This window comes from Manacus vitellinus, unplaced genomic scaffold (genome assembly GCF_001715985.3).
Source record: "Manacus vitellinus isolate BGI_N305 unplaced genomic scaffold, ASM171598v3 scaffold_1_pilon, whole genome shotgun sequence".
In the NCBI taxonomy this organism is placed as follows: Eukaryota; Metazoa; Chordata; class Aves; order Passeriformes; family Pipridae; genus Manacus; species Manacus vitellinus.
The window spans coordinates 16,752,912-16,768,262 of NW_021939396.1; the positions used below are offsets into that span (position 1 = coordinate 16,752,912).

The 15,351-nt window shown below is 39.6% G+C and overlaps 1 protein-coding gene and 1 long non-coding RNA gene across 3 annotated transcripts; one reads left to right on the plus strand and one right to left on the minus strand.

Moving 5' to 3' along the window:
• Positions 1-80: 80 nt before the first annotated feature.
• On the plus strand, positions 81-4,986 carry LOC108640255. 2 transcript variants are annotated; one of them, XR_001921047.1, is made up of 3 exons: positions 81-379; positions 2,395-2,878; positions 4,466-4,986. It is a non-coding gene; the product is annotated as an uncharacterized LOC108640255 (long non-coding RNA). The 2 variants fall into 2 exon arrangements; XR_001921046.1 differs by having other exon boundaries at positions 81-240; positions 2,766-2,878.
• A 4,834-nt stretch (positions 4,987-9,820) lies between these two features.
• ENY2 (ENY2 transcription and export complex 2 subunit) lies at positions 9,821-15,351 on the minus strand. Its single transcript, XM_008923185.3, has 4 exons — positions 15,172-15,351; positions 13,414-13,484; positions 10,979-11,053; positions 9,821-10,093 (listed from the first exon to the last, which is right to left on the minus strand). Exons 1-4 carry the CDS (start codon positions 15,237-15,239, stop codon positions 10,017-10,019), a joined length of 291 nt encoding a protein of 96 aa, XP_008921433.1. The 5' UTR covers positions 15,240-15,351; the 3' UTR covers positions 9,821-10,016.

Genomic DNA, 15,351 nt, shown 5'->3' on the forward strand with positions numbered 1-15,351 from the left:
GGCCGCGCTGCCCCCGGAGGCCTCACCGCGCCCGCCTCTCCCCCGCGGCTCGGCACAGCGGCCGCCGGGCCACGGGGGAGTCACACCCGCGTCTTTGTCCCTTGGAGGAACTGCGATCAAAAGACATTGTGCTTTAGCGGACTCAAGGTGCTGCACACGTGGCAGTAAAGGTTCCCGTGTGGTCGTCGGGATGCTGAGCTGTAAATCTGGTTGCTACTGAAATACAAACGCCGCTGACAGGTGCGGCCTCAGTGTCCCAGTTAGTTCACCGAGGTGATTCGAGAAGTGCTTGTCCGTGTTAAGTGATCTAACGGGCTGGTTAAGTGATCTAACGTAAGATTTTCCAGAGCTCTCGAAGCCTCCGCTTCTGTTTCATTCGGTACGTGAGGTAAAGGGAGGTTTTGTCCCCTTCTGACAGGGAAACCTAGTCAATTCTAGGGCAGCACTAGTATAATTTCCCTTCAACTCCAAGCCATGATGCCCAGCTCTCTTTGCACTGTTTAAGCATCTTCCCTTAAACCTTTCCTCTTCTGCTAGTACAGTCAGCCAGCCTGCTGCTGTTCTCTGTACCGTGGGTTCTGGCAGTGAGGAGATGGGTGATAGGGGGATGGCTCTTGTGAGAAGGCACTGGTATCATACAGTCCCACGTCCTGACAGACACTGTGACTGCATTTCCCCAACCCTTCATCAGGAAACAGGCCCCAAAGGGGCACGGAGCCAAGCAGGATATGGCTGGCTGTGGGGCAAAGACCTCGTCAGCCGGGATGGGGGCAGGGCAGTCTGGAGGCAGTTCAGAGTCCAGCCTGCAGGGCAGGATTCTGGTGATGAGCAGATCTGAGGACGAGCCAAGAGTCAGTGTGCTGGTCCAAGATCAGTAGAGTCCTTAGCGAGTCAGGGCACAGTTGTGGCCAAGCTCAAGCACTTCTACGGTGTTACTCATGTGGGATTGAAACGCTTACGCCTGCAGAACCTGCCTTCAGTAAGAGAAACTCTGGTTTTAAGACCATTTCAAAAGCATTTGTGTAGCAGAGTTATACCTCTCAGTATAGCTTTCTTTCTAAAGCTGAAACTAGAAAATAATCTTCATCTGCAGTCACACAGAAAAGCAAAACTGCTAGCATGACACACTGGGAAAGGTTAGGTTATGACGATAGCCAGTTCGATTTCTTTTGGGAATGCATTCAGGTTGTGTCATTACTGTCTATATACTCAAAAGGGAATATGACACAGTGAGAAGAAAGTATTTTAACATATGCGTATAAACACCCACACTTAATATAAAAACTGCCGGAGTGGTTCACCCACACCATCCTCCCAAGTGCACAACAGACCTATGTGTGGCTGTTGCATCAATGAAAAATCCTGGAAATTGGCAGACCACTAATGAAAAATAATTGCCTTCTTAAAAACATAATTATGCAATTTCAAAATTAGTAATAATATAAACATCATTTATAAAAGAAATGTTCACAGGAATAAATACTTCTTTGTTTAAAAATTTCATTAACCCTCAGCTCTGAAGTTTTAAACTTGGATTCCTTTGGATCAATTAATTTTCCTAAAGAGATCCTCTGAAATCTTAGATATTTCATTGCCACATCAAACGCAGTTCTGCTACAGTAAACTAATCAAGCTTTTGAGGGAACTATTCTTTTTAAATTAATGCTTTTGTTTTAGAGATATTAAGGCATAAACATATTGAACCACATTATCTGACAATTTGCAAATTTGTTAGTGTCATTTCTTTTATATCTAAAGCAATTTCCATCATTTCAGAGGCTGATGGTTCCATCATCCTGATACATTCATGTTTCTATTTAATAACCTCATTCTGTCTGTAAAAGGGATACATTCTCTTTCAATATGAATTCTCCCTCCTACGGGATATGCACTTCATTTACTTGTGTGCTCTCTTGCTGTTAAGTCTTTTTTTATTAAAGCTACAAATAGTTTTTTAACTAAGGGTACCTTTCCTCAATTACAGTCCTGTTGAATTGTGTAGTACCTCAAGTTTCACATTTCCAGAAGAAATTTTACCTTTAACAAGTGTTTGATTCTTGTCAAAGTAGGGTTTTCGTAGTTCTAACCACAGAAAAATTACAGGTTCTTACTACAAAATTCAGAAGTAATTTTCTATACAGCTGATACAAATTCATATTCTGCTCTTTGAAATTTTGTCATGTTGAAATTCTAGATGAGAAGAGGCAGTTCCACTGTTAGATACATTTTCCATTTCTATGTAGTATTTCTAAGCGCCTATTTTGGGTAATATCTAAGCACTGTCCAAAGAGTTTGACTAAGTCTAGGCAAGTATGTGGCCTAGCCTGTAGAAAATATGACCCCTTTCCCAAGTAAGTAGTCAAGTATTCATGAAAGCCTCTTTTCACTCTAAAGGTCTTCCTGGCTGAAGCTCTACTCTCTGCTGTGTCTGCCAGCATACTTTAAATTCCTTCCCTTATTCCCACTAAGGCTTGATGTGCCTTGTAGGGGAAATTTCCAGGCCAATGATCTTGGTGAGAGGCCTTTGTAGGAAAATTCAACCGACTCTTATCAAGCATATAATATATAAAAAATCATGTTCAAAACTGAAAAGGAGCATACCCCAAGTAGTTTTTTTGGGAGCAGTGGCCAAGAGAGCCCAAAGAGCAGCAGTGACTGCCTAGATCTCCCTGAGCTCAGAGGAGACTGTGCAGGTTTGGTCCTCTGCTGGAGTGGGCAATTTTGTTGCTCCCCTGAGAATGATTCAGCATCCTGCTTCCTTTAAGCATCTCTCTGTGAAACACTGACCTTCATGCTGGAGCCCAGACAGCTGACAGGACCTTTTGTGGGGCAGAACTCCCAGTCAGCCTAGAAGAATACCCGCCTCAGGTTGAAACAGGTTGGTTGGTTTGTTCAGTGCTGTAAAGAACTTAGAGGTGATGAAGAATGTGTGATTTTAACCTGATGCTGAGAAATTTCCCGGGGATATTATTTGGGTCCTTCTCTCTGTTGACAGCATTGGCTTCTCCTTCCCAGGGTGTTTCTGTACTTAGTGTTAGTCAGTTAATATACAGAATGCTGTGATTATGTGCCAGAACCCAGTTTTCCCTGTCCCTGCAATATTCCTCATATTTCTCAACTATAAATTAGGGAGAGGATAATGGGACCTCTTTTTTATACAGCTAATTTATCACTTCATTACTAAATAGGAAATCTTCCTTTCCATCCTGTTGTATGTAGATATTAAGTAATCTTGCTTGACTCACACACCTTTCTTGTGTTTCTTAGCAAGGAAAAAAAAAAAATGTAAGTTCAAGTTATTAGAAGCTGCATCTTAGGCATCGTGTTAGCATTTGAATTCAAATTCTCTAAATACTTGAGTATCTAGCATGTAGCTTTATAAAAATAGTTATCCACATGGATATGCTTGTGTGTTCGTGCCTGCATGTATATGATTTGCATTTAGGGAAACGAGAGTGAATAGTATGGAAAGGTAAGGTCGTGAAGTTTTGTTGGCAAATGCGTTTAGGAAGGCAAAAAATTTTCTTTTTAATTTTGTTGTTGTTGTTGTTTTGTATGTTTGTTTTTTGAGGGGACAGAATAATGAAACTGTTCTTTGTTTCTTCATACCTCAGCATTAGTTAGAAGAATTTCTACTTATTGGTAAAAACATGAGTTTCTTTTATTCATGCTCTTTGCCAGATCTTATTGTCTAATTTCAAAATAATTATTCTAAAGTTAGGAAAAGAACTTAATAGAAAAAATTCTCCCTTTTTCCATTTTAAAACAAATCAATTAAGCAAAAAAGACCTATGTGATAGCCCCAAAACTTCGAAACTTGTGTTTTTATACATACACCTACGTATCAAGACCAAGTGGCCACTGGAAGTGTTGAGTTCCCAAAATCTGACTGAAATCAATGCCAGCCTCAAACAAACTTTATTGTCTCAGTAAAATTTGGATTGGGAAATTTAGATCCCAGTTTTGATGGGGGGAAAAAAACCAGAAACTTGTTTTGATTATAGCTCTGTAACCTCATGTATATACAGCCTAGGAGAGACAGCAGTCAAAGACAAGGTATGATGAAGGGAAAGAAATACATTTTCTCCTTCATTATCAAGTTTTTCTGTTCGCTGTATGATGGTGAAGAAGCATTTTAAGTTATCTTTATCATTACAGCAGTCAGTAGGCAGAAACGGGGCTTAGATCACACTCTTTCTGATCTTTATTCAACAAAGGAAGAACAATCCTCTTCTGTCCATTGATTATTTGATGAAACACCTCCTGCAAAATATATGTCAACAGGCATTTTGAAATGTAATTTGAACAACTCAAATGTTAGCAAATTGATCCAGGATTTGGGCAGAATCTTATCTCAGAATGAAATGTGCGTGAAAAAGTTAACAAACATTAGCTGTAGTTTTCCAATCCAAGTTACAAAACAAGATTTTGTAATGCTTAACTGTTACTGTTTCTTTCATCGTAGCTTCCGAGGGCATTGCGTTCCACCCACCTACACTGGTACTGAGGCCAACAACTTCTGCTTGTGTTCAACTAAAGCAACATTTCTCCTTATAGAAAGTATTTTGGTTTTCCTTTCTCTACTGGAAGAAACTGAGCAACTGCTGCCAGCTGCAGGGAACATGCATTGGCGAGTACTGTATTTCCAGAAAGTTCTTCCATAAAGACATGTTGTACTCAGGAAAGCACTGAAAAATGAAGGATCCACCATATTTCTTCATGGTTTGTCCTAGTAATTAAACAGCTGTACTTTTAAATTTTAATCTGTCTGGCTTCTATTTCCAGCTACTCTTTATGCCATTCTCTGTTAAAGTGCCCTTTGTTTCTTTTTGTCTCCCTGAGGAGATTATGACACATCACAACCATATTTTCTATCAGCTTTTTTTTCAATAGAGTAACATTGGGAGATTTTTAAAGCTTAACTAGCAGTGTTAGCCCTCAATAACTTCTTTTCTCTTGCAGTATTCCTTTTTTTCCTTCTTTCTTTCAAAATTGTGAGTTGTACATTATGAGTGTCAGACTAACCAATGCAGCGTGCAAAGCTAAGATCAATGTTATCTTTGCTCATTTGTATTCAAAGATCCCATGGAAACAGATGATTTTTGTACTATGATTTCCAGTGTCATTGCTTTCCAGGGAATTGTGTTGCTTTTGCCCTGTGCACTAGATGAGAAAGCCCAACACTACGCTGACTTTGTACACAGGCAGTGGATCAGAGCCAGCCAGCAGAAGAGGCCAGGTTGCTCTGCCCTTGTCAGATTTTATCAGCAGCGACTTTATACCTTACCTCAGGATCAATGATTTAAAGGATGGATACCACTTTCCTAGTGACTTCAACAAACAGGAATCAGCAGGGATTTATTAGAAATTTTTTATGATCTGCTACTAAATCACGTCACTAGTCATATGGTAAGCAAAAAGAACATTTTTAGGAATAGTACTGTTCAGGTGGAAAGCACCATGGTAAATATGAAATACACTGAAGTGAGATTAGGCCTTTTGTCATTCCAAGCAGAATGCTGATTAACCAATTTATTACACTAAAGTGGTGAAGTATAAATTATTTATGAGGAAAGGAATTTATTTTTTCTCATCTTGAGCTCCAGTCATTATGCATTTGGCTCTGCAGCCACAGCTGTTTCTTTTAGAAACTGAATAGCTGAGAAAAAACAGGCCAAGTAGAACACAACTCTGATTTCAATTGCAAATACTTAGAAATTTAAATAAAGCTAAAGAAATACAGCAGATAGAAGGACTGGATATTTTCATTGCTCCAATGAAAACTCAATCACTAAGTAAGTTAAAGCCAAACTCTCAAGGTGCCACTACAATTAAACATATTCCATAAGATGAGGACATGGGCAAGGTGGTGCAGAGCTGTCACCCCAAAGGACTCTCCAGAGAGAAATGAGAAGCAGCAAATATTTTGCAATGGCATGAATGGACTTACTGGATTTGAGCAGATTTCAGATGTACTTGTTCTCCAAGTGGTAAAGGTCCATACTGAAATGTTACAGCAGTAAACAAGAATGAAGAACAATGGGGGGAAAAAAGGAGAGAAATAAACCCCAATAAAACAACTGTAAAACTTGTGGTGGAAAAATCACAATGACCTGTCTAAGAAGTGAATGTAAGTTTGACATGCCAGCAGAATTTCTTGGTGATGTCACTGGTTTGTAACATTTTTTGACTGGACTATGTCAATATGGAGAAGTACTCATGGGAGTACTAAGAATCTAACCAATTTCAGTTCATTGTGCACTTCATACCCCTCAGGGCCTAACCAAGGGAGAGGCTAAGCTAACTTTTTTCTATTGGCCTTTCATTGACAGCAGTAGAACTATTCAATTCACTGTCACATAGAATTTGGATTAATGTGCATCCAGAGCTGTAACGATTTACTCTAGCTGTTATCCAACCCATTTTTTCATTGTCTATTTACAAACTGGTTTTATTTTTTTGCAGACTTGTCTACAGAAAGACTGGGCTAAATCAGCTACTAGAGTGTATATACACTGGGCTGCCAGCTAAAAGAAGTATATAGCCACAGCCAAGGTAATTCACATCAGTTCTGAGTTGTCACTTCTTGGCTATCTAGTTCTGTGTGCTGTCTGCCTCTGTAAGGAACCGATGTATTTAGTGACATTGAAAATGCTGAAATTTTGAAGAAAAATCAGTTAATGCATCTGTCTGTATATGCTACAGGTATGGAACCTTTAACAACATAGACCGTCTTATTTTTCAGTGTGTTGAAAAAAAAACCTCATCAGGACAATGTTCTGACGGACTCCTGAATGTTCCTGTTTTCAACACTCAACCAAATGAGTAGAAACTGAGGCTCTGCAGAGAACAGTTTGCAGAACAAGCTACCCTATGCATCTGAGAATAAACCTGCAGGTAAAAAGAAACCATCTCCCATTGCTGATATCACTCCCAATCTGACTTCATTCTTAGAAGATCCATCAAGATACCTCTGACCAGCACAGTCCAATGTAATTTGGGTCTGCGCATGTTGTCCGACGTTTTTTGCCTACCTACTGAATGGAGGCTGCTCTGGTGTTATTGACAGAACTCATGTGGGGAACACACAGCATTGGGCTGCTTGTATCAGAGAGCAGCCAGTGTTACCTGAGACAGGAGCCACTGGTGTATCTCTGGAAGGCAGTCACTCTCTCCCCTTCCTTCTGGGTCTCTGAACGCTTTTGCATTTAAAGCCGCTCTGGGCAGAGCTTTACAGCTTATTTTTGGAAGCCAGTGAAAGAGCTATTTGTCAAACCTTTAACTTCAGATTGGTCAGCACAATTTTCTGAAAATTTATACAGCGTTGAGTCTTCATTCTGTGCCAAGAATGAGTTGCCTGCAGAGAACTACACTGCACTTACAGCAATTGCACTTGAACTGTCATGTTCTAGGTGGAATCTCAAATGTTTACTAATCAGACAACAAGCCTTCCACAGTTCACTGTATGAATACCTTAAATCTCAGCCTCTCCCACCACAGTGAAGGAAATCAAGTGGAAACTCTGAAGCAAGTTGCTGTGTGTCCATGACATGCTGCAGTCATTCATCAAGCAAAGACTTTAAAAATCCTGTGCAATATATTACATCAGCAAAGACCTCTAAGAACAAGACTACAGATGGTATTTTATCGCTTTGACATATATAAAACACACTCAGCTAGCATATATTTTGCTAGATCATGTGAAGAAACATTCTGTACTCCATCAATTACTAGTATTGGGCAAATCAAGTGTAGAATGAAGAACTCAGAAAAAATTTACATATATGCAATTCAGACAGAACATACTTGTAGCAAATGAAGTTGCAGTCAAAAACTGAATTAACATACTGTGCTGGTTTGGGCTGGGATAGAATTAATTTTCTTCATAGTAGCTATTATGGGGCTGTATTTTGGATTTGTGCTGAAAACAGTGTTAATATAGGGGTGGTTTTGTTTTCCCTGAGCAGAGCTTACACAAAGCCAAGGCCTTTTCTCCTTCTCACCCCACCCCACCAGCAAGGGGGCTGGGGGTGCACAAGGAGCTGAGAGGGGACACAGCTGAGACAGCTGACCCCAACTGCCCACAGGAACATCCCAGATCATATGATGACAAGCTCAACACATTAAGCTGGGGGAATAAGGAAGGGGGGGGGATGTTTGGAGTGATGGCATTTGTCTTCCAAAATAACTTAGGAGCCCCACATTCCTGGAGATGGCTGAACACCTGACTGCCAACAGGAAGTTGCGAATTAATTCCTTGTTTTACTTTGTTCGTGTGCATGGCTTTTGCCTTACCTGTTTAACTGTCTTTATGTCAATCCATGGGTGTTCTCATTTACTCTTCTGATTCTTTGCCCCATCCCACCGAGGGGGGAGTGAGCAAGCAGTTGTGTGGGGCCGAGTTGCCAGCTGGGGTTAATCCATGACACATAATTGAATGTAAAAAAACTTTTTCAAAAACAAGGTGGACCTTTAAGTGGAAGAAAGAACTTTCTTATATCTGACACTCACCATTATTTATCAGCATGGAGACAGTGACATGCAGCAAGTATGCACAAACTGACATGAAGACAGATTTAAAACAATACAGCCTAGGTTGTCAGGAGGAATATCTTCAGCAGATTGCTGATCCTGGGTCCTGTGATATTACACTTTTGAGTAGACAAAAGGTATTCATAACCAATTACATCCTGTCTTATTGATGTTGATATTGCCCTGGTTACACAGACTCCTGTCTAGTGCCAAATTTCACCTTTGGCTGTTGCCAGACTCTTCTCTCCCAGCTATTCCCCGGTTTGAGCAGACTGTAGCGCTCTCAGCCTGGCACGGACATCCTGCCGCTGCTGTTTCGCCCCAGCCCAGGTGATGCTCTCGGCTTAGCACCGCTCGGTTCCAGCGTGGGCAGCACACACTTGGCTTTGTACCACAGCAGTTTTTGTTCTCTCCGAAAGCCGCGGGACTGGGAGGGACTGGAGAGTGAAGGGGGAGCAGCCGCCGCCCTCCCCATGAGTGGGGCGCGGGTGCCCCCGAGCGGCTCCTCGGCTGGGACTCACAGCGACCACGGAACGGGCACAGCCCACTGCCACAGGAATGACTTTCTAAATGGCAGGGTTTAGAGTATTCTAGTTAGGAGCATGAATATTTATGTTGGGTCAATTAATTTTTCACAGTAGCCACCGAGACACAACAGTATTCAATTCCTCATTCAGTTTCTGCTTATACTTCTCCTCCAGTTCATTGTCAATCAAACACCTCAAAGAATTTAAATTTCCATCATGTTAAGAGACTTATGCTAGCAAATTACTGAATTATACTTCAATTTCAGAAGGCCCCAAAGATCCAATAAATAAAAATTACCAGTAATATGGGCAAAGCTAGAAAATTGTAGTTGTTGTGGATTAGAATACTGACTCTTTAATTAAAGTAAATGTGAAAAGAAGAGAATTATTGATGCAAGATAAAACTGCCTTTTTTTTTTTAAGAATTCAACCTCTTATGAATTTCCGAGTAAATATTTGTAACACAAGTCAGAGCCTTCAAACAACTCCTTCTCTAGAAAAATGTTACTGAGAGGCACACCACCACCACTTTCATGTAGTCTTAACTTCTTCATCAGAAAGGATGTGCTCAATAGTATGTCATATTCCATTTCCCACAATTTTTACCCCCTTTCACATTCATGGTCACCATACTTGTTAACTGCCCTTCTTTTTTGAAAATCTGAGCAAGGTTTCACAAATGTAAAAAATTACAGATTGTTAAAAACTGGAACAGGTGACACCGTATTACAGTGCCCTCACAGAGAGAAGAGCCTTAGAGCCATGAGTCCACAAAATTTTTTATTAAAATAACACCAAGTTTAAGAAATCAATGCAGTGCAAAGAAATTTCAATTTGTCATACAAAAAAAATTAATGGTTTTCCATCCTTAAGTATGTAAACTGCATTCCAATCCTGACGCGACTGATGCAATACAGAAACAGAAGCATTGTAACGCAACGCAGATGAAGGTCAAAGTTAAAGACTGGCATGCTGAGCAAGGAAGGTTCTTATTCTTTGCAAGAGTTCTTTCTTTACACTGTCTGGTACCAACGCTGAAACACAAATAAGAAGGCAGAAAGTCAAAAAGACAAAACAAAACATATGCCAATACTGAACTCTCATAACAGTGACATTGATCCTTTTTTTGTTCTCACAGTTCTGTTAATACACTGAGTAATTGAAACTACTTGATTTTCACATAGCACATCTATATTTTTCCCATCAAAAATAGGCTAAAATTGAGGTCTATTGAGAACACTGTTGTGGTTTTTTGCCTAGTCATAGTCCAGAAAATAGGAAAGTTTGAGGGAAAGGATTATTGAATAGTAAACAGGATATAATCACCACAAGTGTGATTATCCCACCTTTTTTCTTCACAAATTTAAAACCAAAAACCTCAGCCATGACCTCAGAGTAAAGGTCTCCAGCAAGTTATTTTGAAAGCCTATTTTTATTTAAAACTGAATGATGTTTCTCCCACTAATATCAAAGTTTATTAGGGAGCCCAAGAGGAACAATATAAAGAAGACTTAAGTGATTCCACTTTTTCCTCTATCTGTATGCTGTGCCCTTTACTCTTCCCATTCCCATTACACTAAAGTCCAGATTTTCCATCTCAAAGGATCATGAATTTTAAAACATCTGTGCTGCTTACTCCAACTCTTCTTGGGACCATTAAGTCAATTATAAAGATGAATACAGACATGACTAAATAATGTAACCTGCAAAGTAGTCTACACACACAGCTCATTATAGATTTTGAATGACTGTTACACAATACATATTCACATGTTTTATTTGTTGTTAAAATTAGGCTACTAACATTTTTCCTTGAATCCAACACAGGCAAGTTCATAATGTTGCTTTCAAAACATTAATGAAATAGAGGCAGGTATGTTTATCGATGTACTACCACATCCATGTATGCATTTTCTTACCTCTGCCTTTAGGAGTGATTTCTGCCACCAAATCATCAACAGTAACATGCTCTAATCCTTTCTCTTTAATGACATCTGGGGAAGACCAAAACCAATATTTAAGTCTTTTAATCCATTCATTAGAAGACAAAACCTGTGCCAGTGATTAGAATATAAAACCTGCATGCATATGTCATCAGAGAATATGAAGTAGCAAATTACCTAGGTTATTAACTCAGTACCTACTGCATTTTACAGTGGATTAGTTTCTCACTCGTGCCACAGGTTAAAGGATGGGAACTTGTCTCTTCTGATGCATCTTGTTCAGCTCATATTTTAAAAGCAAACATTACAAAGTTTTATCTCATCTGAGCATTACCAGATGTGGCTATTACTGGAGTGTTGTAGCACAAGTTGGCTGTTTATCTCTTAGAACATATTATTTACATAATAGCGAGAAAGATGCAACTGGAAAAAGACTTTGGAACATACAAAAAGGGAGAGTACGGACAGTAAATCCTTACTATTCTTCCTGTCTTGTTTAAACAACATGTCTCTATATTTCAGCAAAGTCAAAAAGTATCTCTGGAAGAAAGGAATACAACTATAGCAAAATAAATGTGATGATTAAGATATAGTGTATGATTAATACACATCTGTATTTAAACAATTGTCTACTTATAGTGTCTTGCACTCTAGTGAAGAATGCAGAAGTCAAAGCTGAGAAGTAATCTCAATTCAGTAGCATGAACCTAAAATATTATTTAAACATACATGTTTTTAACTGTATGTCAATACATAGGATTGTTTGTCCCCAAGACACTAAATGTTTTCTGAACTGACATCACATGAACTATTTGTAAACTGCTTTTTTTGGCTGAACTCCCTGATTTAAGCAATCCTGGATTGCTCAATTATTGGTCCTAATCCATAATGGCAAGAAGCTCTAGAACAAGCTAAAAAAAAAAAAAATACCAAAACAAAACAACCTTCCCCAATAATAGAATGTTTAAGGTTGGAAGGGACCACAGTGGGTCATCTGGTCCAGCCTCCCTGCTCAAGCAGGGCCATCCTCGAGCACATGGCACAGGATTGTGTTCAGACGGTTCTTGAGTGTCTCCAGTAGGGGAGACTCCACAACCTCTCTGGGCAATCTGTGCCAGTGCACGGTCACCTGCACAGGAAAGAAGTTCTTCCTCGTGTTCAGGTGGAACTTCCTGTGCCTCAGTTTCTGCCCATTGCCTCTTGTCCTATTGCTTGGCATCACCAAGAAAAACCTGGCTCTTGAGACCGTCCCTTCAGATACTTATAAATATTGATGAGGTCCCCTCTGAGTTATCTCTTCTCGAGGCTGAACAGGCCCAGCTCACTCAGCCTTTCCTCATGAGAGAGATGCTCCAATCCCTTAATCATCTTTGTCACCCTCTGCTGGACCCACTCCAGGAGCTCCATGTCTCTCTGTCCTTTCTTTTGGAGGTTATTAGGCTCTTAAAGCAGACAAATTAACTTATATTTTTCCAGTCTCAGCAGCTGCAGTTACAGTTCAAAGTACTAATGTAAGCCAAATAATTTTACATTTCTTTACTATAGCAGAGTGTAAAGCATATAGTTGAGAAGGCAAATAAACATCCCTTTCATTATCTGTACTATTGAAATGGATAATCTCTGGCAGTGGCATCAGCCAGACGACTGCAAGCATGAATAATTTCAGCCTTCTCTGCTGAACCTATGAAAACAATTTAACACACCCAGCCCTACAGAAAAAAACAAACAACTTTGTAATGGAATATTGAGTTTCCAGGCACAATAGACCAAATCAGAATTAAAGTGAAATCTCAAGGGATTTGTTATTTGCTTTAAGGAAATTTCATCCCATGGTAATATTCCTGGATGCTTAAATAGTATTTATAACAGTTTCATATGATTTACAAATCAGTAAATTGTAGTAATGCTAAACACTTAACTCAAAACTAAATATTTTGGTATTTAGAAGTTCATCTGCTTGTTTGGCTCCTCTAAGCAGATTACCTTATTTTTAAGAATTGTATTCAGAAAGAGTCCAAATGCACTTATTTCTATCCCATGTGTGGACAAAGTTCTGTAAGTTGCAAGTTCTGTAAGTTTCTAAGCTACAAACCACTCTATTTGCTCAATTCTCCTTTATCTTGTTTTTTATTCTCCTGTAGTAATGAAGTCATCTCTCTCAAAACAAAAAGCTGTATCATCATTAATATTTAGGGAATCAATTCCTACCCTTGTCTCAGAAGCTTAATAAGGTTCAGATCAGAGTTCTTCCAACATTTTTTTTACCAAGATAGTGAAACGCTTTCTTGCATGGAAAACTAACTGCCAGGGATACTTTCCTCTTTCCCAGGTCTCGTTTAAATTGACTGTTAGGCAGTGCAGCCTTCATCTCAGTTGACTACAAAGGATACTAATTACTTGACCACAGTTACCTTTGCAATGTGCCTTCAACTGATCCTTCCAGCCGCATTCAATTAATTTGGCTCTCAGCAACTCTTTAAGGCTGTTAAGACAATATACAAACTTGTTAGGAACAGCAAACACTCATGACAGCTTAAATATGCTTCAGCGTGAAAGTTAAGCCTACAGTTACCACCCAAGAACTCCCAGACCAGCAGCAGAAATGGCTGAACAGCACATGAATCCTAAACCAAATGAGTACCAATTTCAGTTTACCCCATTAGACTATGGGGACTTGGTGGCTCAGGAGCTAATTCACAGAATTTCTTCAGGCAGCGTTGATGCTGCAGCCACAGCAAAGGAGTAGAAGCCCCTGGATCATTTGAACTGCCTGAGTCTACTCTCGTAGCAGATGTATGCTAACTTTCAAAGTTGGGAGTATTTCACTTGAAACCAAGTCTTCAAAATAAGTAAAACCTTCCCTCCGCCTTCTGAAAAGAGAATTCTGCATGACTGTCTCCAACTGCAGGCTTCTCTCCCCAGTTACACATTACCTCCATATACCAAAAAAAATATTGAAAGCAAGCTAAAAAAGTGTAAATTAGTATTAAAAATCAGAAGGGAAAATGAAAATAAACTATGATAAAATAAGCTTTAATATCTTTACTCTTTATTCCATCAGTTAGCAATCCTGCTTATCTTGTATCATCCTAAATAGCTCTTGGCAAAACTCCAGTTTTATAAATGAAAGGATTGCAGCAAGATGCTGAACTGTGCAGGTCTAATCCCTTTTATTCAGTGAATTGTGTAGAGGGCAGATGAAATGATGACAAAAAGCAGAGTAACAACACAGGTGAAATGGACTGCTTCTGGATATTTCTTAATTAAAGAAATTCCAAGTGCTCTGCCTCTGATCACAGTACAGCTCTGACAAAGCCAGTTTATAATACAGCTTTTGACACTCTGTTAAAACTCTTCTTACTCTTAAATTAGGATAAAATAGGTTCCAATATCATTTCAAGAAACTGCTTGCTCTGCTGAAGCTCTGTGCAATCTACAAGGGGATGGTCACAAACAGGAGAGAAGTGGAGCACAGATACCACGTCAGGCTGCAAAAGGTTACACCAGGTACAGGGCTACACCATGACCCAGGAAAAAACTCCTCATACAAGCCTTTGAAAATGAAGCAAACGGAGCTTTTGGTGCATGGGGTTACAAGCACAGTGAAACAATGAGGGAAATGTCATAAGCATGCTAATGATATGTAAATGCAATGCAAATAAAACAGAGGGAAGAGACAACAAAAGGCCAAGAACTGGCTGCCACATTACATTGCCCAATTTGCTTGTTTGTCTTTATCGAGATCTCTACAATGACTTGCACGAGTGCTGTTTTATGTGTTCTACCATGTACTTCTTTCCCTAACGTCAGAAGAGATAGAAACATAAGAAAAACTTAAAAGCAAAAAGTTTTGTCTCAATCTCTTAATCAGGAAATAACAGTGGTGATTTTTATATGAACCAGGGGTATTTCAACATAAAATATCAGAATAAGTGTTCATAAGCCAACTACCCCATCCTTTACTTCCCCAGTATCTCTTTTCAAGTGTAAAACTAAAATGAAACTGTTCAAAAGGCGTTTTTTAAATGGTTTTATATAATACCTAAAACTTTCACGTGCAGGCACTTGAAGAATTTAGAGTTAAGTTTACTTAATCTCTACTTCTAGGTGTAGCTCATATTTGATGTATTTAAAGCCTCTCACGGGCACGGAGTAGGACGCCAACTTACCGTTCCCGCTCTCCGGTTTCTATCAGCTTTTGGTTAATGGTTGCTCTCATCTGGGCATCTTTATTCATTTTGGAAATCTGGGTTTTCCACAAACCTGCACAGAGAGCAGAGGAGAGTTTCGACAAGCGCTGGTGTCACTCCCACAACACAAAGAAGCCACCGAGGCAGAATGACACGCCG